General features: G+C 46.5%; 1 protein-coding gene across 1 annotated transcript in view; it reads right to left on the bottom strand.

Moving 5' to 3' along the window:
- Window positions 1–22645, bottom strand: part of LOC147688483 (UPF0764 protein C16orf89 homolog) — a 723296-nt gene that overhangs the window by 145823 nt on the left and 554828 nt on the right. Inside the window, exon 5 of the mRNA XM_086939833.1 lies at window positions 20629–20767. Within this exon, the coding sequence (XP_086795959.1) occupies window positions 20629–20767 (139 nt within the window). The remainder of the gene's footprint in view (window positions 1–20628; window positions 20768–22645) is intronic.

Here is a 22645-nt window from a genome sequence, read left to right as displayed (position 1 = left end):
TTTCTTTTACAAAAATTAAAAAGGAATAAAGACGGACACGTCATTGCAAATTCGGAATCAAGCAGTCTCGGGAAACGCCCCGTCCGGGCGTTGCTCGAAAACTTAGGTCAAGGTCCAAAACGTTAAAAGGGGTATCTGGGAGATATCAAATGCATATGACCCAGTAAGTGCAAAGTCTAGTTGTTAAATTTTTAGGAACATGAAAAAACAGTGATTGAAAAAGGCGTTGAAAGGCAAGTCATTATGAGTACCCTTTGACTGATCATCTCGTAAATATTTCCTACGAGGGTGAGAGGCTTTTCCGATTTATTCCACTCTACCTCCTAAATGATTACCTATGATACACGTCTCATGCTATCTCCCTTGCTCTCTCTCTATTTTCTCTGTATCACTTACAGACACAGAACAGAGCCGTGTACCTTTGTAAAAACTACCTAGTTTTTACTGACAGACGACTAGAGATCTGTACGGATTCTTCCTAGTCTCCTAAGTTTTTCTCCATTCAGGTATAACACGTACCCAATAGATTACGCACACATAAGGGTTATAAGGTCTCTTTACTATAGATCTATGCAATAAATAGATTTAAAATTGTTCGAGACTGCTTGATTCCGAATTTGCGATGACGTGTCCGTCTTTATTCCTTTTTAATTTTTGTAAAAGAAAGCACCAATTGCAAGTCACTTGGGGTCACGCGTTTACTGAACAAATGAATTTTTCACATCACCACTTCACCCATGAATTCGACTTTTGTTTTCTCTGTCTCTATGACAATTAAACACATCTCTTACCCATAGATATTACTATGGTATTGTATAACAATGTACAAAGTCACATAATGGCATGCTTTGCTCACATTGGGTTGACATCATCAAGTCACTACCTTAATGTGTTATAGAATGAACATGTCTCCAAAAAATTTATCCTTATGTTTTTATCCAGCCCTGAAGATTCGCAGTTTGTTCCCTGCGATGAAACACGTGTTGGCTAATGAATTGGAACAATAAACTGAAGTATCCACACTAAGAACAAACTGTGTTTCTACTGATATTACTCATACCCAGAATTATGAACTTATTCTCGGAGATGAACTACATGTTTGGATTTGTTTAAAAACAATATCTGTTAATTGTTTAATACTAATATTACAGTCACTACCTGTCATCACATAAATGTTTAAGTGCAGGGGCATAGCTGTTTTTCTTCGTGAAGATTCGTTTTGGCGGTGGTAGGGTCTTTGGTGAGGGAAAGGATTAACTGGGTGTCGGCGGCGTAAGAGATGATGTTAAGGTTGTGTTGACGCGCGATGGAGGCGAGTGGGCTCATGTTAACGTTGAAGAGGGTGGGACTGAGTGATGATCCTTGTGGTACTCCACAGATGACTTCAGTGGCCTCTGAGTTGAATGGGGGAAGTCGGACTCTTTGAGTTCTCCCAGCGAGGAATGAGATGATCCATTCCAAGGCTTTTCCTTGTATGCCGATGTTGCTGAGGCTTTGTATAAGGGTGCTGTGGCAGACTGTGTCGAAGGCGGCGGAGAGGTCGAGTAGGATGAGGGCCACTGTTTCTCCGTTGTCCAGTAGCGTTCGGATGTCGTCTGTAGCTGCGATGAGGGCGGTTTCGGTGCTGTGTTTGGCTCGGAAGCCGGACTGTGTGGGGTCGAGGGACTCGTTGGATTCAAGGAAGGCGGCGAGCTGGCTGTTGACAGCTTTCTCAATGACTTTGGCGGGGAAGGGGAGGAGGGATATGGGTCGGTAGTTTTTAAGTTCAGAGGGGTCTGCTGTTGGTTTCTTCAAGAGGGCGCTGAGTTTGGCGTGTTTCCAGCTTTCTGGGAAGGTGGGAGAGTTGAATGAGCAGTTGATGATATCACGGAGATGGGGTGCAATGATGGAGTCAGCTTTGTTGAAGATGTGGTGGGGGCAGGGGTCGGTTGGCGAGCCAGAGTGGATTGAGTTCATTAGGCGGATGGTGTCCTCGGTGGTGATTGGGTTCCAGGCGCTGAGGTTGTTAGTTGGCGGTGTAGGATCTGAGGGGGGTGGGGAGGATTGTTCGCAGGGAGTGTTCTCGAAGCTGTTGTGAATGTCGGCAATTTTGTTGTAGAAAAAGGAGGATAACGCATCGCAGAGGTCTTGGGAGGGAGTGATGTCGTTAGATGCTGCGGCGGGGTTTGTGAATTCTTTGACAATGTTGAAAAGTTCCTTGCTGTTGTGGGCGTTGTTGTCGAGACGATCCTTGAAAGCTGATTTCTTGGTGGAACGAATCAGTTGGTGGTGTTTGCGGGTGGCTGCCTTGAGGGTGGCCATGTTGTCGGTGGTTGGGTTTTTTCTCCATGTTTTCTCTAGGGTGCGGCATAGCTTCTTGGATTTTTTAAGGTCATCATTGAACCAGGGGGCCTTTTTGCTGCCTGAATTGATCTGGTGCTTTTTCAGGGGTGCTAGTTCGTCAGCGCTGTGGGTGATCCATTGCTTGAGGTTGGTGGCCGCTTGGTTTGGGTCCAATGAGAGGGTAGGGGGGTTTTGGTTGAGTGATGTGAGGAGTTGGTCGAAGGTGATTTTGTTCCAGTTTCTTCGAGGAATAGGTTGTGGGCGGTTGTGGGTCAAGGTGGTTTTGTAGCTGAAGTGAACACAGCTGTGGTCCGTCCAATGGAGAACTGTGGTGCGGTCGAAGGAAATGTGCTTGCTGGAGGTGAAGATAGGGTCAAGCGTGTGCCTGGCTGCATGGGTGGGGGTGTCCACAAGTTGTTTGAGTCAGAGATTGGCCAGGTTGTCCAGAAGGGAGTTGGTGTTGCTGTCGTGTTTGTTTTCAAGGTGGAAGTTGAGGTCCCCTAATAGAATGTAGTTCTCGGAGGCGAGGGCATGTGGGCTGATGAAGTCAGTGATGTCATCGCTGAATTGAGTGCGGGTTCCTGGAGGCCTGTAGATGAGGGTGCCTCTAAGTGTGGTCCTAGGGTCAGTGTGGATCTGAAAGTGGAGATGTTCGGCGGTTGCAAGATTGTCGTCGGAGCTGGTCGTAATTTTGATGGTGTTCCTATGGATGATGGCCATGCCTCCTCCTGTTTGGATGATGCGGTCTTTTCGGATGATCTTGTAAGCGTCCGGTATGGCTATGGCGATGTCGGGTGCTGATGATGTGTTCATCCATGTTTCTGTAAGGAAGTCGATATCCGGTGACGCAGTGTCGAGTAGGTCCCAGAGTTCAGTGGCGTGTCTGTGGATCGAACGGGTGTTTAGCAGGATGCACTTCAGGTGGTTGGAGTCGGAGCTATGTTTGGAGGAAGTGGATTTGGAGAGGGTCCTGAGGCAGGTGAACTTGCAGGTGTGGCAGGCGAATGGGCCGTGGGTACGTCCTGGCGTGGCCTCGCAGCAATGTAGTGTCCTTCCGGGGTTGAGAGCGAGGAGAGTTGCGGCATCATATGTGAATCTAGTGGGCTGAGTAGGACGGGGGCCAGGGGGTATGGCGCTGGGCGCGGTCCAGGCGCGGACGGGCATAGACGGGCTTACCTTTGGCGCACCTTCGGTGCGAATGGGGCGCGACCGCTGCGCATGAACGCTGCACGTAGATGCATCTGTCATAAGTGGACACTCCGCCTCAGGCAGACGAACTTGCTCTGAAAGATGCTTACAATATAACAATCACATTGAGTGTGTTTTTGGTTCTTTTGAAGTAACCCAGTGCCATGTCCCACTGCTCAGCTAGAAGCAGCTAAGGAAAATAGTGGCACCACCAGGACTGTGCAGATTTAAGAGACACACTCAAAATTAGTTAAACTAAGTCCATTAACAATACAAACCTTACTAGACCCAAATCATCTCTCATTGTATGTGAGAGAAATCTGAATTATGATTTTTTCATTTGCGCTCAGAATAGGTATACCAGTTGGCAGATAATTTGCTTCTGATCAAGATCTCAACATCACAAAGTGTTCCCATTAACAAGACTCTACAGGTACTTTGCCCATGTTTTTTGGGAAATTGTAGTGTTTATAAATATAATTGGAGTGCAGAGTAGTTAGAAAATGAATTTCTCTGGATCTTTTATTTTAGAGTTTATCCAGTCCTAAGGCCCTGAGGAGAACCCCACAACTGAGATGGGGTTCGAAACGCGTAGGCGTAAATTTCTACTTGGATAAGAATATGAATTGAGTTTTCCTTAACTGTTGGAGTGAAGTTCAAGTAAAAGGCCCTGCCCCAGCAGGCCACAAATGTGTACCCAGGAGGCAACAGCCCTTATAGTAGAGATGAATAGCTGTAAGGAATAATCACCCACATGGCTGTTGATTAGAATAGTGACTGGAATCAACCTGAAAGCAACTTTGTTTATGTTGTTTTTCATAAATATTGTTTGTATAAACTGTATGTTTTGTACATTTTGTATATATGTGTAAACAATTGGCGAAGGTGGTCTTATGAAATGGCATGCTCCATTAATGAAATGACTTGCAAAAAAAGTTGTAAATATGTAAGTAAATAAATACGCGACTATTCGAATCAGCAATAGTTTTTAGTCTGTTGAAACAAATACAGCACCCTAAATGTGATGGCTTGGTACTTTTTTGTTACTTAATTAGTGTAGACCCTACCCAGCTGCCCTTGGGCTAAACCCCTCTGTATGTAGTAGGCATTTCTCTTCTCTTGCAGAGCTGTGTGCCTGCAGCCGGTCTCCAATACACGTCTGGGGTGGGTGGCAACTTCACTTTGTGCATTCTCTCTAGACAGCGACAAACACAGGGAGGTTAGGTGTGTTGGAGTACTCAAATGCATTATGATTGATTTTCCTGGGCGGGAAGGGAGGAAAGAGCTGACATTTCCACCTGAATAGGCAGGGTCCTTTCCCTACACAAAGGGCTGATTACCCCCTACAGTTAGTGTGGAGCCAGAACGGGGAAGGAAGGGACCCTTCTTTGAAGTCATCCCCACTTCAAAGGCACAACTGAGTAGGAGTACTGGATCTCTGACCCCACCAAATCAGACACTTCTGGACCGATTACTGAACTCCGTTACAAGAACTGCTGTGCTGCATCAAGGCTGACATTCTTCTGGACTGCTGATCTGGAAGACCTGCTTTTCTATTGTGCTGCCCAGCTGCTCTCTGACCCTTCTGAGAGAGAATTTGACTCTACTTTGCAACTAAAGTGCTCTCCCAGGGCTTGTTGGCTTGCCTCCTCTTGTTTGAGACTCAGGGATATCAAAGTCTCTACACCTGCTTCAGTGGACCCAGATATTGGCGCCCGAAAAATCAATGCATCACCAATCTGCTTGTAGCAGGACAGGTGCATCAACCCTGCTGTGAGAGTAAAATTAGCGCATCTCTCTCAGAACAAACGCATCGTCTTTTGAGCTGGACACATCAGAATCGTGCATCGCCGCTGCAGCAGAGTGGTGAGATTGATGCATCCCCTTGACTGCCTGGAGAAATCCAGCGCATCGTACATCAGAACCATTGCACCTCGGTGCTTCGTCTTTGGAACTGACACATGGCCACCACTGCGTGGAGGAAATTGGTGCATTACCTCAACTGCAGGCTCGACCGACAATTGCTCATCTGTACACCGCAGCTCGCTGTTGCGACCAGGATCACGGTACTCTGATTACTAGGCCTGTGTGGCTGCTTTCCCCTATCTGCACCCCATTGCAGTCAGGATGAACTGTTAACTTTGCCCGGGCCAGCACAACCAAATAGCCCCTATTGGTGCTTATTACTTCTAAGCGCTACAACACTTTTATTTTTTCAAAATTCATTTCTTGACTTTGAATGATTGAAGTTTTGGCCTTGATATATTTATAAAACTATTGTCTTTTTTACTAACCTAATGTGGAGTCTTTTTGTGGTGTTGTCATTGTTTTACAATGAATTGTGATACTCAAATACTTTACACATTGCCTCTTGAGATAAGCCTGACTGCTTTGTGCCAAGCTACTATACGGGGAGCACAGGTTATCTTTTAGTGTGTATCTGACTCACCCTGAGTAGGATTGTGGTTCCTGCTTGGACAGGGTGCATACCTCTGCCAACGAGAACCCCAATTTCTAACACCTTGTATTAATAAAAACAAGAATTCCATTGAAAAAAAGTTATGTTAAAGTGACATAATAATTAGTTATGTTAAGAAAATCTTAGCTTATGTTTAAAAAAAACTAGAAATTCACTGAAAATAACAAAAGTTAAAGTGAGGCTCTATCTAGGTGTTGAAAGAAGATAACAACTAATGTATGCAGTTTTCCTGTTATAATCTACTCAGCTAACTATAACTTGAGGCCACGCCATGTACTCCTTCTGATCTCATAAATCACATCACTCATGATACGTAAAATGGCATCATCGGTGACATCACTGATGACATCTCAAATGACATTCATTCATTGTGTCATGGTGAAGTGACCTGCTACTGGGAATTGCTGCAAGTAAACCGATATGCATGTGGCTGATGATATTCCATGTAAATCGTAATTTTCTCAGATGCAAAAATACTGAAGTTCTCGAGAGACCCAAGCACCTGTTTTTTTCACAGGGATGATTAATACGCATGGGCCCACATAATGGGTCAAAATGTCTTACAGGTGCATTCTAAAGCATTTTAACTGCACTGAATGAAATCCTTATAGTTAGGGTCTACACAGTCTGTTGCTTTTCTAGGCATTCAGATTTCTCATAAGTATACCCACTAGATGCTTGAGGGGGTACTTGCATTTGTTCACATCAGATACAGAACAGAGTGCTTTCTCTCCATCCCATGTTCCTCTCTGGTTTGCATCTAGGAGATTGAGAAGTTAGACCTCCAGAGGAAGGGTTTATCAGTAGCATTTGCTGAAGCTATTTTGCAGTCCCATCAGCCACCCAAAGTGGAGGTTCTTCTGTTAGTCTTCCTTAGATGGATTTTCTGTGCCATGCGAAGGACTCTTGAAACCTATAACGTTGTTTGCTTTCTTTTTTTTTTTAGCCACTTCTCAGATTTGACGTCCTATCCCTCTTCCGTTACTGTTCTCCACTTTCTTCACCCCTAGGTACCTATCATCTTTCCATCTCCACACATTGATTTTTTTCTTATCCCTTCAACTTAAGGCTTTCTTCTGAGAGGAAACAGGGAAACATTACACTAACTGGATTAGAAGAGAATGGCTGAAATGTATCTGCGAATTTAATGGTTTCTGCATATCTCTTAAACATTTTCTTTTTCTTGGAGTACGAAAGGGGGTCTGAGGTATTCTTCTGCTACCCAACGTGATTGCTTGAACTGCTTGCTTTAAATCAGAAATGATCCACCTGTGTGTTTTAGAATGTTTTACAAGCTAGTAGGGGTGTTGAAAAGGGACCTCTATTTTGTTTTTACTTCAAGACATTTGGGAGTTTCGACACATTCGCTTTTAGAGTAACTGAATTTGCATCTCTTCAATTTTCTTTGTTTTCACAAGGGTGAAGAAAGACATTTCTGAACCTGGAAGTCCAGCAGCCTTATAGGCTGCTATATCCTCATAGAGTAAGCAAGTGTTGAGAAGTAGCGGGACAATGAAGTAATATCTTGATTGCATAGTGGAAATGTCCATTGAGCAGAGTCTTACTACTTTCAGTGGCAATCACTATATTTCACATTTACTTCCTGTTTTGACTCTGCCCTTTGGGTAGTATTAATAATTTGGTGGCTAACTCAGCAACAAACAGTGGAGAAACCAGTCATATTAGGTTACAAAAGTACTAACATCTTACACTTACAACATATGAAGTAATTACAACACCAGCTCCACTTTTGGTAAGTGTTTAGCTGTTAAATCCATTTGGTTGAGACACTGTGGGGGATATTTACAAGGAAGTGGCGGAGAGAGGTGTTAACCTTCCTGGCTTAACGCCTCTACCCGCAACTTCTGAAACGCAAGGCTGCACCATATTTACAATGATAAACGATAAACTTAGCAGTGTAGCACCAACGCAGGTACCCTTTGCACCATAGTGCAAGTTTTTCTGTGTGCAGGGGAGGTTTGTTTATGTGTAGGAAGGTGTCAATTAAATCAATGTTTAAACAGACAATCATAAAACCACAATGAGAAAATACATTACACTCTGCATCCATTAAAGGTTCATATAAAATTTGTTGTATAGACTCCATTCCAGAGGATTAAAACAGTATTAAAAAAGCAAAGGCTCGCATCTCAATAACATGATTAGCTAAAGATGTGTTTCCCTTGGGTCAGAACTTTTTTCAGAAAAATTGTTATCCTAAAAACACTGTGGTCATTGTCTAAATATTGTAGTGCCAGAAAAGCAGGTTGACATTGGTGAAGCCCAAACTGTTTTAGAATGGGTAATAGGAATAGGCTCCTAGCAGCAGAATAAAACCTACAGAAGAGAGTGACATGAATCGTAGATTATGGGGAAATGTTATCACAAGGGCAGGTTTGGAGATTATGAGACCAGTTTTGTTGTGGGGAAAGTGACCAATCTATGAAAGACTCCCAACCTAAATCCGGTTAATAGGAACCTATCATAGGCAACCGGTACAAAAGTTAAATGGGGTTGAATATTAAAAGTAGTTACAACCATCCGATTGTTTAGGACTGTGGGTTTGAGGATCTCAGATGACATTCTAATAGAGTCCAGCAACAAAATACCCTCTTTTCTTAATTCCTTCCTCGTTATTGCCCTGATGGTACTGGGATTAGTAATATACTCTAAATGTGCAAGATCTTTTAAAAAATTTCGTACATATCTAAGCCATGGTATCCTCATTGAGCCTTCGAATTTCAAAACATCTGAAAGGATATCTCTGTTCAATTTGGCCTCGTCTTTAATCCAGAGCCTGTGCCATAATAGCACAGGCTCAAGCTTAATTAGATCAAAGATAAAGGGAAGTCCTAGCTCCGCATTGCAGATGCATGCGGAGAAACCATTCGGGAGAGATACAATATATCTTAGAAAGGAATTTTCTACTCTCTGAATTGGGAGCAGGTCAGCGAACCCCCAGACCCCACTCCCATAAAATGCAGCTGAAACACACTTTACTTTGTAAATTCTAATGAGCTCCTCAGGAGGTCTTTTACCCAGTTTTCTGACAAAGACAGTTAAAGCAGATGTAGTACATACAAGTCCCAGTTTTTTGCTGCAACTGCTTGTGCCCAGGTGTTATTATGGACAGAATGCAGAACAATGTCATATATTCACCCCAGTACAGAGATCTGGGCCTAAATCCATAGTTTTTTTGCTCTCCACACTACTCCAGTTCAGACATGGCCATATGCAAATCAGCCTTGACCCTGTGCCTCATGGGAACAGTCCAGCTCGAACTGCCAAGCCATGTCTTCTCTGGACCGGAATCAAGCATCCTAGGACCGGTTTATGGCTATCAGCCGTCTTCAGCCAGGATAGATTGACTCCAGTGGCGTGGAGAGCACGGGACTCACGTCTGAGCATACCCGTCCCACTCGGCGTGACAAATGCAAAAACAACAGTTGATGGACAGAATGCAGAACAATGTCATACATTCACCCCAGTACAGACATCTGAGCCTAAATCCATCGTTTTGTTGCTCACCACACCACTCCAGCTCAGACATGGCCATATGCAAATCAGCCTTGACCCTGTGCCTCACGGGAACATTCCAGCCAGAACTGCCAAGCCATGTCTTCTCTGGACCGGAATCAAGCATCCTAGGACCGTTTTCTGGCTATCAGCCGTCTTCAGCCAGGATAGCTTGACTCTAGTGGTGTGGAGAGCACGGGACTCACGTCTGAGCATACCCGTCCCACAGGGGGTGACAAATACAAAAACAACAGTTGATGGACAGAATGCAGAACAATGTCATACATTCACCCCAGTACAGAGATCTGGGCCTAAATCCATCATTTGTTTGCTCACCACACCACTCCAGTTCAGACATGGCTATATGCAAATCAGCCTTGACCCTGTGCCTCATGGGAACAGTCCAGCCCGAACTGCCAAGCCATGTCTACTCTGGACCGGAATCAAGCATCCTAGGACCGGTTTCTGGCTATCAGCCGTCTTCAGCCAGGATAGCTTGACTCCAGTAGTGTGGAGAGCACGGGACTCACGTCTGAGCATAAACGTCCCTCTCAGGGTGACAAATGCTAAAACAACAGTTGATGGACAGAATGCAGAACATTGTCATACATTCACCCCAGTACAGAGATCTGGGCCTAAATCCATAGTTTTTTTTCTCACCACACCACTCCAGTTCAGACATGGCCATATGCAAATCAGCCTTTACCATGTGCCTCATAGGAACAGTCCAGCCCGAACTGCCAAGCCATGTCTTCTCTGGACAAGAATCAAGCATCCTATTACCGGTTTCCAGCTATCAGCCGTCTTCAGCCAGGATAGCTTGAATCCAGTGTTGTGGAGAGCACGGGACTCACGTCTGAGCATACCCGACCCACTCGGGGTTACAAATACTAAAAGAACAGTTGATGGACAGGTGTTAATATTGGCAAAAAGAATGCCCAAATATGGGAATTTCTCACTACCCCCAATCTTTTGCCCTGCCACAAACATATTCTTAAGTTTCTTAATACCATGGCTGCAGCGCATGATAAAAGTTTTGGAAGAGTGTGCTCTTAAACCTAAGTCTTTCATAAAAAGGGAGAAGCTATCCAAAACGCCCTGAAGGCTACTTGAGTGCGAGACATCAGCACTGCGTCCTCTACGACAAAAGGGCTGGAATTGGACGACCCGCTACGTGGGGGAAGTTCTTGTTATCTTTAAAAAGGGCCTCCCCCAGTCCATTTATGTACAAATTAAAAAGGAATGGGCCAGGACACAACCCTGCCTAACTCCAATCTAAATCGAAAAAGACTCTGAACATTCTCCCTTCAAAATCACAGCGCACTTGTGCCTTGGCATCGCTATAAAAATGTATAAGAAAATAAATAATATTTAAATCAACCCTCATGACTTCTAAAATTGACCATAATTTAGTATGGAGCACACAGTGAAAAGTGGCTGTCAGGTCCACAAATGCCAAAAACAGGTTCCCTTTCTTGGCCTTTGCGTATTTCCCCACCTGGAGAGACAAATTTAGACCATGCTCTACTCTCCCCAGACCTTCCTGAAAGCCATATTGCAGGTCTGATAGGACGGAGTTCTCTTCAGCCCAGTCCTGAAGTCACTCCACTACTATTCTGCCCACTACCTTCGTTATGGCATCCAACAGGGAAATTGGCCTCTAGCACCCCGGATCTTGTCTGTCCCTTTTCTTAAAAATGGGCACAATGGTGGATACTACCCAAGTTGGTAAAAAATGAGTGCTACAGCTAGCATTAAGCACCTGTACCAATAGGGGCCCCCACAAGAGTATGTTTGATTTACATATATATACAGGGACCCCGTCTGGTCCAGGGGCCTTGCCACCCTGACTTGCATGAAGAGCTCGCTCTACTTCATCTAGAGTGAACATTAATTCCTTGGTATTCAAGGGGTGATTTGAACCATGAACCACCTGGACATGATTATCACTCCCATTAGAAATTCCTTTGCCGCTATATGCTTGGGCAAAATGCTGAATCCTCGGTTATTGCTATCTCAATTGATGGGCCAACCTCCCTAGATAAAAAAGGAGCCATGATTGCCTTCCAGAACGCCACACTATCGTTAGATACTGAGGCCAAGTGTAATGCCTCCCATGCCCCCTTCTTCAACTTGGCCTTTCTATCCTTTATTGCTTGTTTGTAAGACCCTCTTGCTGACCTTATATCGTGCCTATTTCTAGGAGTTTTATGCAGCTCTTTTTTTCCTGCGAATATGCTTGAGTACATCTCGTGTCAAACCACCCATGCTGAGATCCATTACTCTTTTTGTGTCCAGTGAGAGACTCACTTATTGCATTGGTTATTACTAGAAATGAAGCTAGAATGTTGTCAGCGACAGCTTTTTCACCCACCACTGTTTTTATCAGCTTTTCTTGATCTACCATAGCCCAACGAAGGGAGTATCCATTAGTGCTCCCAATGGCTATGTTTTCTAGCAAAGGATCGCTCTTGTTAATAGAACTACAAATTTTACTGGAGGGTAATGAAATGGCTAAACCGAGAGGGAAATGATCACTAAGTGAATTCTCTGAGACAAAGAAAGAATGAAGACTATGTGGGTAATTGCTTGAAGTTAAAACATAATCAATAGTGGAACAAAGTCCTCTACCATTGAAAGTCCAAGGTAGAGGAGCAGGTGTTGGGCAGAGTTAATTTTCAAATCCCAGGTCAAAGCTAAAAATTAGCTCATTTAACTGCTCCCCCAAAGCAGTGTGCCTGAAATGAGATGTGCATGCTCCTTCTTCCCTTAAAGCTCCGCATAGGTTGTCCCTAGCATTCTCACATAGCGTACAGTTGAAGCCCCCTACCAGTATTAACATGACATGTTTTATCTTACTTTTACCCGCTAGATTCAACGATTGCGACATATTTGTTATAACAGTTCCAGCTTTGCATGGGGGGATATTGTTGTGAAAATTGACCAAGACTATAGAGCGTGTTGTATCTAGATCGTTTTTAACTAGCTGATGGTAATCATCATTAGCAAGCATTGTTATTTTGTGTTCATGCTAGATGATATATAAATACACACACCACCCTTAGGCCTACCACTCTGACCATCAACTGCTGGGATGTGATCGGTCCTAAATCCATTCAAATTGATCGCTTCCTTGGTTCATGTATCCTGGAAACACAGGATCTCAAACGGTAACATAAATTCCCACCACAGTTGGTTGTTTCAATTGGATCGGAGACCACCAATTTTCCATGAGACTATGTTACAGAGAAGAGATTTGCCATCAACTGAACCGTTATTGGGGCGGTTTACCACCCCCATTAAGTTCTCTTTAGATGTCTAGGTGAAGCAGAGGGATTTAGAATACCATGGGAGTCGACCTGAGCCTCTTTTGTTGGGTCCATAAACCCTCTTGCCTCATCTCTGATACTTACAATAAGATCCTCATTTAGGTGGATAGATGAGGAAGAGACATTTAAAGTCCCACCTGGGTGTAGCAGTAATGGTAGGGGAACAGAGAGTCACTCTGGGCAGCACAGATGAAACACGTCAACCCGCAGCCCAGTCAAAGGAGTTTAGCACAAGGAAACCAATATAAAAGGCAGGAAATTCCTCCAGCGTGTCACTTCCTGCACATAAACAATCCTTAAATTCCATTTTGTCACTTTCATGTGTGCTGGCTAATGCAGCACACATGAAAGTCACAAAACAGCATATTGTTTTAAGATTGTTCATGTACAGGAAGGGTAACCTTCCTGTACATGAACAATCCATGGCATTTTGCTTTTTCAATGTGTACTGCACAAGGCAAAAATGAGGAGAAATAATGCATTTCTCCTCATTTCGCCAACTTAAGACCAGGTTAACCCTGGTCTTAATTTTGCCACTGCCGGCTATGTATGCCACCCTTCTAGAAATCGAGCAGCGTAAAAAACAATTGGTTTTGCATAGGAATGCCCACTTCAACACCCACTGCCCACCCCTTTCACACTAACCATAGCGTGAAAGGGGGCCTTATTTACAAGGCAGCATTAAACCAAGTTAAGTGGCTTAACGCTGCCTTGTAAATAAGGCTAAGTCCCAATCGCTACCACAATGCTGGTCAAACGGATGTTTTGTTGGAGATAGGGGCTTGTACATATGCCCCTCTATGTTTTAATGCTGTCTTATCATTTAATGCTCTCTCGTTATTACGTTTTTTTTTAGAACTTAAATTTTGATTATTGGGTTTATTTAAATAATTTAAAATACGCTATAAAATGTTTTCACTGACTAACTCTGCCCCTAGAAGTAATAATACTGTTTTGGTAGAACAGTCGGGAAATTATATTACAGAGAATGGAAAGGGAAGACCACTCGGTCCCCCCGAATGTATGGATGGGTGCCCCGCTCCCCCCCGGGAAACCGTTTTGGCCGGGGGGCGTGGTTCGGCTGGTATGCCCAAAGCGGCGTAGCCGGAGCACGCCCTTCCCGCCCAGAAGGGGTTGTCCTAGACACCCGCCCGGAAGACCACGCCCAGATGGGCGTACCCGAGGAGGGTCCCTGCCCTTCCGCAGACAGATAAATAGAGCGGGAATCCAAGGAAGCATCTTCTTGTTCCAGTGCTCTGAAGGCTGCACCACTCGTTGCTCGTGAGCCCTCGACGGAACAAGCAGCAATTTTGAGAACTTGTAATCTTTGTTGTTTCTCTTTCAGTATCAGGCGTGTGAAGGATCTAGGACCTCGACGATCAAGTCGAACGGAGTGAACGAAGTCATGTCCTGCAAAAAAGCGGGAAAGAGCTCCGAGTTGGAGAAGTTACTGCGCACTTTGTCGAACCGAATGGCGGTCATGGACCGAAAACTGGGTAAAGTAGATTCGATCGGTCGGGGCTTAGCAGAGGTTAAAAAGCAGATAGCAGCCCAGAACAACCTTTCGGGGCGGCCTAAGAAGGTGATAGGTCCGGCCTTGCCGGGAGTCGCCCCTGAGGGTAGGGGGAGACGTAGTAAGAAGAGGGCGAGTTCCGGGGAGGGCCCGGTCCCAGAGGTACCCCCAGCAGACTCCGTCACACCGGTGGACAGCCCGGTACCGAGTCCAGATGTGGGTTTACCAATCCCTGTTGTAATAACTCCGGTTGAGGATGATCAGATGCCCCCAGAACTGGCCCTTCAGTTAGCGGCAGTATTGCCCTGGCTTAAAAAGAAAATAGGGGGGGGGCATGGCCGGGGGGGATCCGGCCGAGGAAGCCAGATTAATAATCGAGCAGTTACGGCAGTCAAGAGAAGCCGGGACGGCGAATGTTCCTTCTATTCCCCCACAGGTGGCACCGGGAGTGACGACGGTTGGCCGAGAAAAGACAGCAGACACGGCGGTTGAACCCGGTAAGAACCCATTGCCAATGGTAGGGGAGAGTTTAGTGCCTTCGAGGCGCGAAAGGGTAGCCCAGCACATCCCGGCGGCCACGAAGGAAATGATATGGGGGGACAAATATGGTAATATGTTTTCACTATTGACCGACCATCGTGAGATAGAGTACGCAAAGACCCAGAAAGATTTATGGCACCCCAGCGTATGGCGGGCCAAGATGGGGGAATTTAGGGTCGACGAGACTGTAGCAAACTGGGTGAAGGCCTTCTCTATATTTACGGCAGTAATGGGGGAACGTAAACCTGAAGTGTTGCCCGATCTATCCTGTTACCAGAACGGGATCATGGATTTTTATAACATGTATGGGGGGAGAGGAGTGGAATGGTTATGATGTTCACTTTCGAAAGTCTAAAGAGTTTGATGCAACTTTAACGTGGGATTGCCTCGACACGGTATCATGGCACAAACAGCTCTTGCCTGGATCGGTGGGTACGTCCTCGCCGGGCGGGAGCGGGTCTGGGACATTTCAACAAAGGCCGGCGCAGCCCTTTCGAGCAAGCGCCGGTGGGGAATCACAGCCCAAGACCGGCGGAAATGGGGGCAAGCGTGGGGTTTGTTGGGGTTTCAACAGAGGTAACTGTAACAGGCCCCAGGGAACATGTAGGTTCCGGCATGAATGTGCGGGCTGTGGGAACTCCTCACACCCGGAAAGTAGCTGTAGGTCCAAAAGCGGTAGTTTGGGGGGAAAGGGGGGATCCAAGCAGGATTGAAGTGATGCTTGGGAAGCAATCGTCTTCACCCATCGACATCATGGCTTTGACTCCCTGGCTGAACAAATACCCTGATCATGTATCCGCCGGGATTTTGAGGAACGGTTTCCTATATATATATATATATATATATATATTTTAGGGACTGCTCAGTAGCTGGCGAAATCAGACATCGTATCAGCATTTAGGTTGCTCCCGGTACACCCGCGGGACCAGCGCTTGCTAGGATTTACGTTCCAGGGGAAGTATTACATGGATAAATGCATGCCCATGGGCTGCTCAATTTCTTGTGCTTATTTTGAAATGTTCAGCTGTTTTTTAGAATGGGCTTTCACAGAGGCCACAGGGCATAGACAGGTGATGCACTATTTAGACGACTTCAAGGAGGGACACCACCGCACGAGACTGTCGGCAGAGGTTCGCCAGGATATGCGCATTTGGTTGGCATTCCTGGCGGACTTCAACGGTCGAGTGGCGTGGAACAAACCCCCAGCATCGTCTGACGAACTGGGTTTGTGGACCGACTCAGCTGGGAGCGTGGGATTTGGCGCCATCTTTGGTAACCGATGGTCGGCACAAGTATGGTGACGTGGTGGCACTCCAGTGGCCTAACAGGTAACATTGGGTTCTTGGAGCTGTTTCCCATTTGCGTGGCTCTGTTGGCATGGCCAGATGATTTTAGGGACCGCTCAGTAGTGTTTTGGTCGGACAATATGACAGTGGTCGAGTGCATTAATCAGCAGGCAGCACGCTGCAAGTGGATCTTGAGACTGTTGAAAGAAATTGTATTACGTTGCATGAGATTGAATGTACAGTTCAGGGCAAAACATGTGCCGGGTGTACTGAATAATGCAGCTGATGCACTCTCTCGTTCACATATGCAGGCTTTCAGGGGCTATCTACCTACAGCGGATCTAGTGGCGGCACCGTTCCCCGAAGCACTATGGCTGATCGGTGCCCCGGATTACAGGACCTCGTGGCAGCCAGCTTAGCGCCCAGGACGAGGAAAGCCTATGAGGGAGCGTTTCGTTCTTACTGCGCCTTTTTAGGCCCGGCAGGGAGACATAGCTGGGGGCAGGAGGAATCCTTCCTGGGGTTCTTAGTGGCGCTTCATAGAGAAGGCCGACCAGCTGCAACTGCCAACAGATATAGGGCGGCCATATCATTCATGGCACAGCTCCACGGCATACGGGACCCGACGGGTTCCTTTTTAGTCAGGAAGGCGCTCCGCGGTTGGCAACGCCTGGAGGGTCGCAGACAAGATACGAGGCACCCGATTGGTTTAGAGAGATTGTCTCTGCTTTTAGCAAAGCTAGATGAGACATGCTCCTCCCCTTCCGAAACAGTTCTGTTCCGGGCAGCTTTCGCCTTGGCATTCCATGGGGCCATGCGGGTAAGCGAACTCGTGGCGAGGAACAAGAAAGAAATGGAGGGAGGCTTATGCAGGGATCACGTTCAAATACGGGGTGATTTGATGCTAATCTCGATAGCCAGGTCCAAGACAGACCAGGAAGCTATAGGGAGTAGTGTTGTTGTGCAGCGCGCTCAAGGGAGCCCCACTTGTCTGATAAGGTATTTAGAGGACTACCTGGCACAGAGGCCGGCAACATGGGGAGGGAGCCTGCTTAGACACAAGGATGGCACCCCTCTGACGAAATTTTAGTTTCAGAGGGTGCTGGCACTTACAATCGCTGCGGCGGGCATGAACCCGTGCGATTTTGGGACCCACTCATTCAGAATAGGGGCCGCTACTGAGGCTACGGCTCGGGGTCTGGGTGCGGAAGAAGTAAAACAGTTAGGCCGTTGGTCCTCGAACTGTTTCAAGAGGTATGTGCGACTGCACATGTTGTAAAAGACTGATGAAATGCACTCACGCTTGTTGTCTTTTGTTTGAATTACAGTTTCGCAAGCCTGTGGCGCGGGGCGGAATCTGGGATCAACCCAACACCAGAGGACCAGCGGTCGAGGATCACCGACTGGAGATCAAGTGGTATGGGCCACTCATACGTGAGGCGCGCCGGGGAAGTATTCATGGCAGGTGACGCGACTCACGCATCTGGGGAATACGAGTTCAGAGTAACCTTCCATGGGAAGGGAGGACTCTGTTTTGACCAATTTCAATCATTTGTGGAGGGTCTCTTAGGGCGGCAAAGGTCACCGCCATCTGTAATCATAGTGCACTTGGGGGGCAATGACTTGGTAAGACTGGGAAGACGAGTGTTAGTGGAACACATATTGTCGGCAGTCAGCTGGTTGGCTAGGAGGCTCCCGGGGTGCACAATTGCCTGGTCCCACATGATCCCCAGGAGAGTTTGGCGGGGGGGTTTCTCTGTGACGGCGTTGAACCACTCGGTAAAGAGGGTCAACAATAAAATTGGGAAATTGTTTCGCTCCGCGCATTTGCAAAGCCTTCCCCATGGGTGTATTCGGGGTGATCACTATTACTTGAATGATGGGGTTCACCTGTCCAGGGCAGGGAATGATTTACTCATAGGAGACTTCATAGCATGGCTAAGGGGATTGAGGAGGCATGACCTTTAGGAGGTGTGGGGGGGCCGGATAGTCGGTCAAGTATCCGGCCTGTGGCGGTAAGGTCATGATCGGTGAGCAGTAATTTCAAGGTCCCTAGGGGGGGCGCCACCCAGTATGAATGGGGGCGCCCGGGGGGAGGCGGCCATTGGCCCCTCCCACGGGGAGGCGGCACCCACGACGGATGGCTCGCCTAGGGGGAGACGGCCATAGCCCCCTCCCAGGGGGGAGACGGATATATGCCCCTCCTACGAATTTCCCGGGGGCCGGATATCCGCTCCGGCGGAAGAGAGTGTGGGGAAGGGAGGGAGTCCATGCTGTCCTTCTTACAGATGCCTCAACGGGAACTCGTACGACCTTTAAAATGGCGTCGAGTGAAAGGGGGGCCCCCACGACAAGGGAAGTTACAGTTGGCAACGAGGGTAAAGTCCTCTGCACATGCCCCACTCACACCGTGAGGGCGGGAGTTACAGTTGGCAACGAGGGTAAAGTCCTCTGCGCATGCGCCACTCACACCGTGAGGGCGGGAGTTTGGTAGTAGGGATCTGACACTGGTTAAGACCTTGCCGTTGGCCCTTAATGCTAGGATGTACAATTTTATTTTAGAATGTATGCATTTCCAGGATGCTAGACTCGGCTAGGAAACCTTTGTATTAGAGATCTGTTAAGGTTAGCCAAAGAACATGTCTTCATCAAAATGTAATGAAAGTAAAATTGTACATAATATATGAAACGTTTTAATTTAAAGTTTTAAATTTTGTTTCATATTTTAATAAATACGGCGGGGGGGTAACTCCCCCCCGCCTTCCAAAAGCTCAAACTTGTGTCTGTCTCCTCCCATGGGGAATTGGTGTTGGGAGGGGGTGGCGGGCATCCCGGCCATATGGAAAGGAAAGACCACTCGGTCCCCCCAAACGTATGGATGGGTGCCCCGCCCCCCCCCTCGGAAACCGTTTTGGGCGGGGGCGTGGTTCGGCTGGTATGCCCAAAGCAGCGTAGCCGGAGCACGCCCTTCCGCCCCAGAAGGGGTTGTCCTAGACACCCGCCCGGAAGACCGTGCCCAGATGGGCGTACCCGAGGAGGGCCCCCGCCCTTCCGCAGACAGATAAATAGAGCGGGAATCCAAGGAAGCGTCCTCTTGTTCCAGTGTTCTGAAGGCTGCACCACTCGTTGCTCGTGAGCCCTCGACGGAACAAGCAGCAATTTTGACCCACCCACCAGCCCCTTCTTGCAATGTTTGTTTAAATAAAGTAATTGTTGGTGATATTCGAATGTATTAAAGAGATGCAGTCACATTTTACAGCATTGATGTATGCCTTGGATTGAATAGATATGTATAGGCCTTTTTCCTTTGTAGAAAAAGTGAAGGAGTGTATCACATGATAAAATTGTCTTGTGCTTTAGGACCTTTTTCCTTCGTAGAAATGAAAAGTTGATGAATCGTCAAGCTGTTGCAGATTAGGCATATTTTCTTTCCTTTGTAGGTAAAACAACTGTCGTATTTATTTTGGTCGGGCGGTAAGGTCATGATCGGTGAGCAGTAATTTCAAGGTCCCTAGGGGGGGCGCCACCCAGTATGGATGAGGGCGCCCGGGGGGAGGCGGCCATTGGCCCCTCCCACGCGGAGGCGGCACCCACGACGGATGGGTCGCCTAGGGGGAGACGGCCATAGGCCCCTCCCAGGGGGGAGACGGATATATGCCCCTCCTACGAATTTCCCGGGGGCCGGATATCTGCTCCGGTGGAAGAGAGTGTGGGGAAGGGGGGAGTCCACGCTGTCCTTCTTACAGATACCTCACACGGGAACTCGGACGACCTTTAAAATGGCGTTGAGTGAAAGGGGGCCCCCACGACAAGGGAAGTTACAGTTGGCAACGAGGGTAAAGTCCTCTGCGCATGCGCCACTCACACCGTGAGGGCGGGAGTTACAGTTGGCAACGAGGGTAAAGTCCTCTGCGCATGCGCCACTCACACCGTGAGGGCGGGAGTTTGGTAGTAGGGATCTGACACCGGTTAATACCTTGCCGTTGGCCCTTAATGCTAGGATGTACAATTTTATTTTAGAATGTATGCATTTCCAGGATGCTAGACTCGGCTAGGAAACCTTTGTATTAGAGACCTGTTAAAGTTAGCCAAAGAACAGGTCTTTATCAAAATGTAATGAAAGTAAAATTGTACATAATGTATGAAACGTTTTAATTTAAAGTTTTAAATTTTGTTTCATATTTTAATAAATACGGCCGGGGGGGTAACTCCCCCCCGCCTTCCAAAAGCTCAAACTTGTGTCTGTCTCCTCTCATGGGGAATTGGTGTTGGGAGGGGGTGGCGGGCATCCCGGCCATACAGTCATTGTTAGACCCTAGCATCTCAGATCCCAGAAGCTCATACACCAAGAAGGATAACCGTTGATGGGTAGGACTCGGCATAATGAAGTTTTACAGCAGCTGATCACGCATTTAGTACAATCTATATGACTGTGGCTACCAAACATACACTTACTGTTTTCCATAAACAGATCATGCTCTCGGAAGGGGTAGCCATCTTCTTCAATCTTCTGGCTAACTTTCATCATGCTAGAGCAAAATATTTTCTCGTAGTCATGGGTTCCGTTTTTAAAGATGGGATCACTGCATCCTTTCTACAAGTAAACACAGCAACATATATTCCTCATTAGAACTCCAGTTCATAGTAGAGGCGTTTGTAAAACGTCATTGATTGTAGATAACTGTTTGAAAAAAATAAGATGACAAGTTTATTGGTTCAGTGCACATTGAGCCCGTTTGGGTTACAGCCAGACAGAAAACGTTTATTGTGAGCACTCACCTTATCGACCATGGACACATGAAAGGCAGAATTGGCCCTCCAGGATGCAAACCTACGACCAAAGGATCAAGCACAGATCTATGTATAGATTTGATACTTTGGTCTATGTGGCCGGTCGAACCGTCAAAGAAAAAGTTTAGGGGCATATTAGCAAGAGCCATATCACTGCTTTAGCGGCGATATCTTTATCGCCCTATTAGCAAGGTGTCGCTAACAGCAGTTAGCGACAGCTTTTAGGCGATAGCGACCGGTTTGGGGCCCGCTTTGCATGACAGTGATATTTATCACTAATGACATGCAAAGTGGGCGTACCCAAACTGTTAGCGACTGAAAGCAGTCGCTAAAACAGCTATCGCCTATTAGCAAGGCAGACATAGCGATAAAAAATATTGCGCTAAGCGCGATTATCGCTATAATCTAACGCCTGCTAAAAACATGACTTACCTGTTCATCCAATAGGAGGTGGATTCTCAGGTTAAGGCCCCATTGGAGTTAATGCGTGAATATCGCTGGATTTTCAGCGACATTCACCCATTTCGCCACTATCGCTAGATATTTTAGCACAATGGAGAAAAACGTTGCTAATAGCAGGTTTTCTCTGCTAACACATTCAGCGATAGGCAGCGATAAAAAAAATGTGATAAGCGCATTTAGGGATACATATCGCTATATCTTGCTAATATGCCCCTCAGTTTTTTTCACGTTTTGTGTTTAAACGCTGTTTTATTCTTGCATAGAAGAATCCAATACCCTTTCACCATTTTACATTCTTGGGATTTGACATTTAGTATGGAAATAGTTTTTCAAGAAACGCAATACTCACTTCACTCTGTACAATATCTTTAGTGGCTAAATATACTAACTTTTAATGATTCAGCTAGCAAAATGCAGTTCATGAATTCTGGATGTCTTTGGTATATCTGTGGCACTTGGCTGTTCTGAGGCATCGAGGTAGTCATGGTAGAGGGGGCTCGCTACTGCCAGTTACCAATACCTTTGCATTTTCAGAAAATACAGTGGAAAAAAGGATCAAATCGGTATGCAACGTATAATCTCAACAGTAAGTGGCGGCTCCTCAGCTAAGGCAGAGGAGCATCACCCTACTGCTATTTGAGCAGTGTAACAAATAAAATTAAAATGATAATAACAAGCTATTATTATCATTTTATCTTTCTCCGTGGGATTGAGCCAGGTTTGTTCAGGACAGGGCTGAGCACAGTGAGGAGTCGTTTTTACACTCCCAAAGTGCGCATGATTGTTAGGCCGATGGGCCGGCCAAACAATGATGCACACTTAGCATGTGGAGAACATGTCAAACAGGCTGCTCAGACCAATCACGGCGCTGCTCATGCAATGTTGTAATTGGCTGTGAGAGGCTAGGAGCCGGGGTGCTTGCAGCGCTCCAGGGTGAAGATGGAGAAAAGGGTGTGGCGGCGGCTGCGAAGTAGGTACGTTTTGGAAAAAAATGTTTTAATCCAATTCCCCAACCCCCCCCCCCATCCCTGTACCAAAGCAGCCGCCGGTTGTTAACAGCAGACTTTTGCTTTCCAGTGCTGCAATCTCAGAGATGCACCATTTTCTGTGCCTAAGAGAGTAAGTGACAGACATTTTGACGACAAAGCTCACTTTTGTTTCAGCATGGTTCATCCGGGTGTGAAAGACTAGAGGAAGAAGGGGCGCAGGGGCATTGCTT

The sequence above is a fragment of the Lissotriton vulgaris genome, chromosome 10 (assembly GCF_964263255.1).
Source record: "Lissotriton vulgaris chromosome 10, aLisVul1.2, whole genome shotgun sequence".
NCBI lineage: Eukaryota > Metazoa > Chordata > Amphibia > Caudata > Salamandridae > Lissotriton > Lissotriton vulgaris.
The sequence above is the reverse complement of the archived record's forward strand: the minus strand, read 5'-3'. Positions and strand labels throughout refer to the sequence as shown.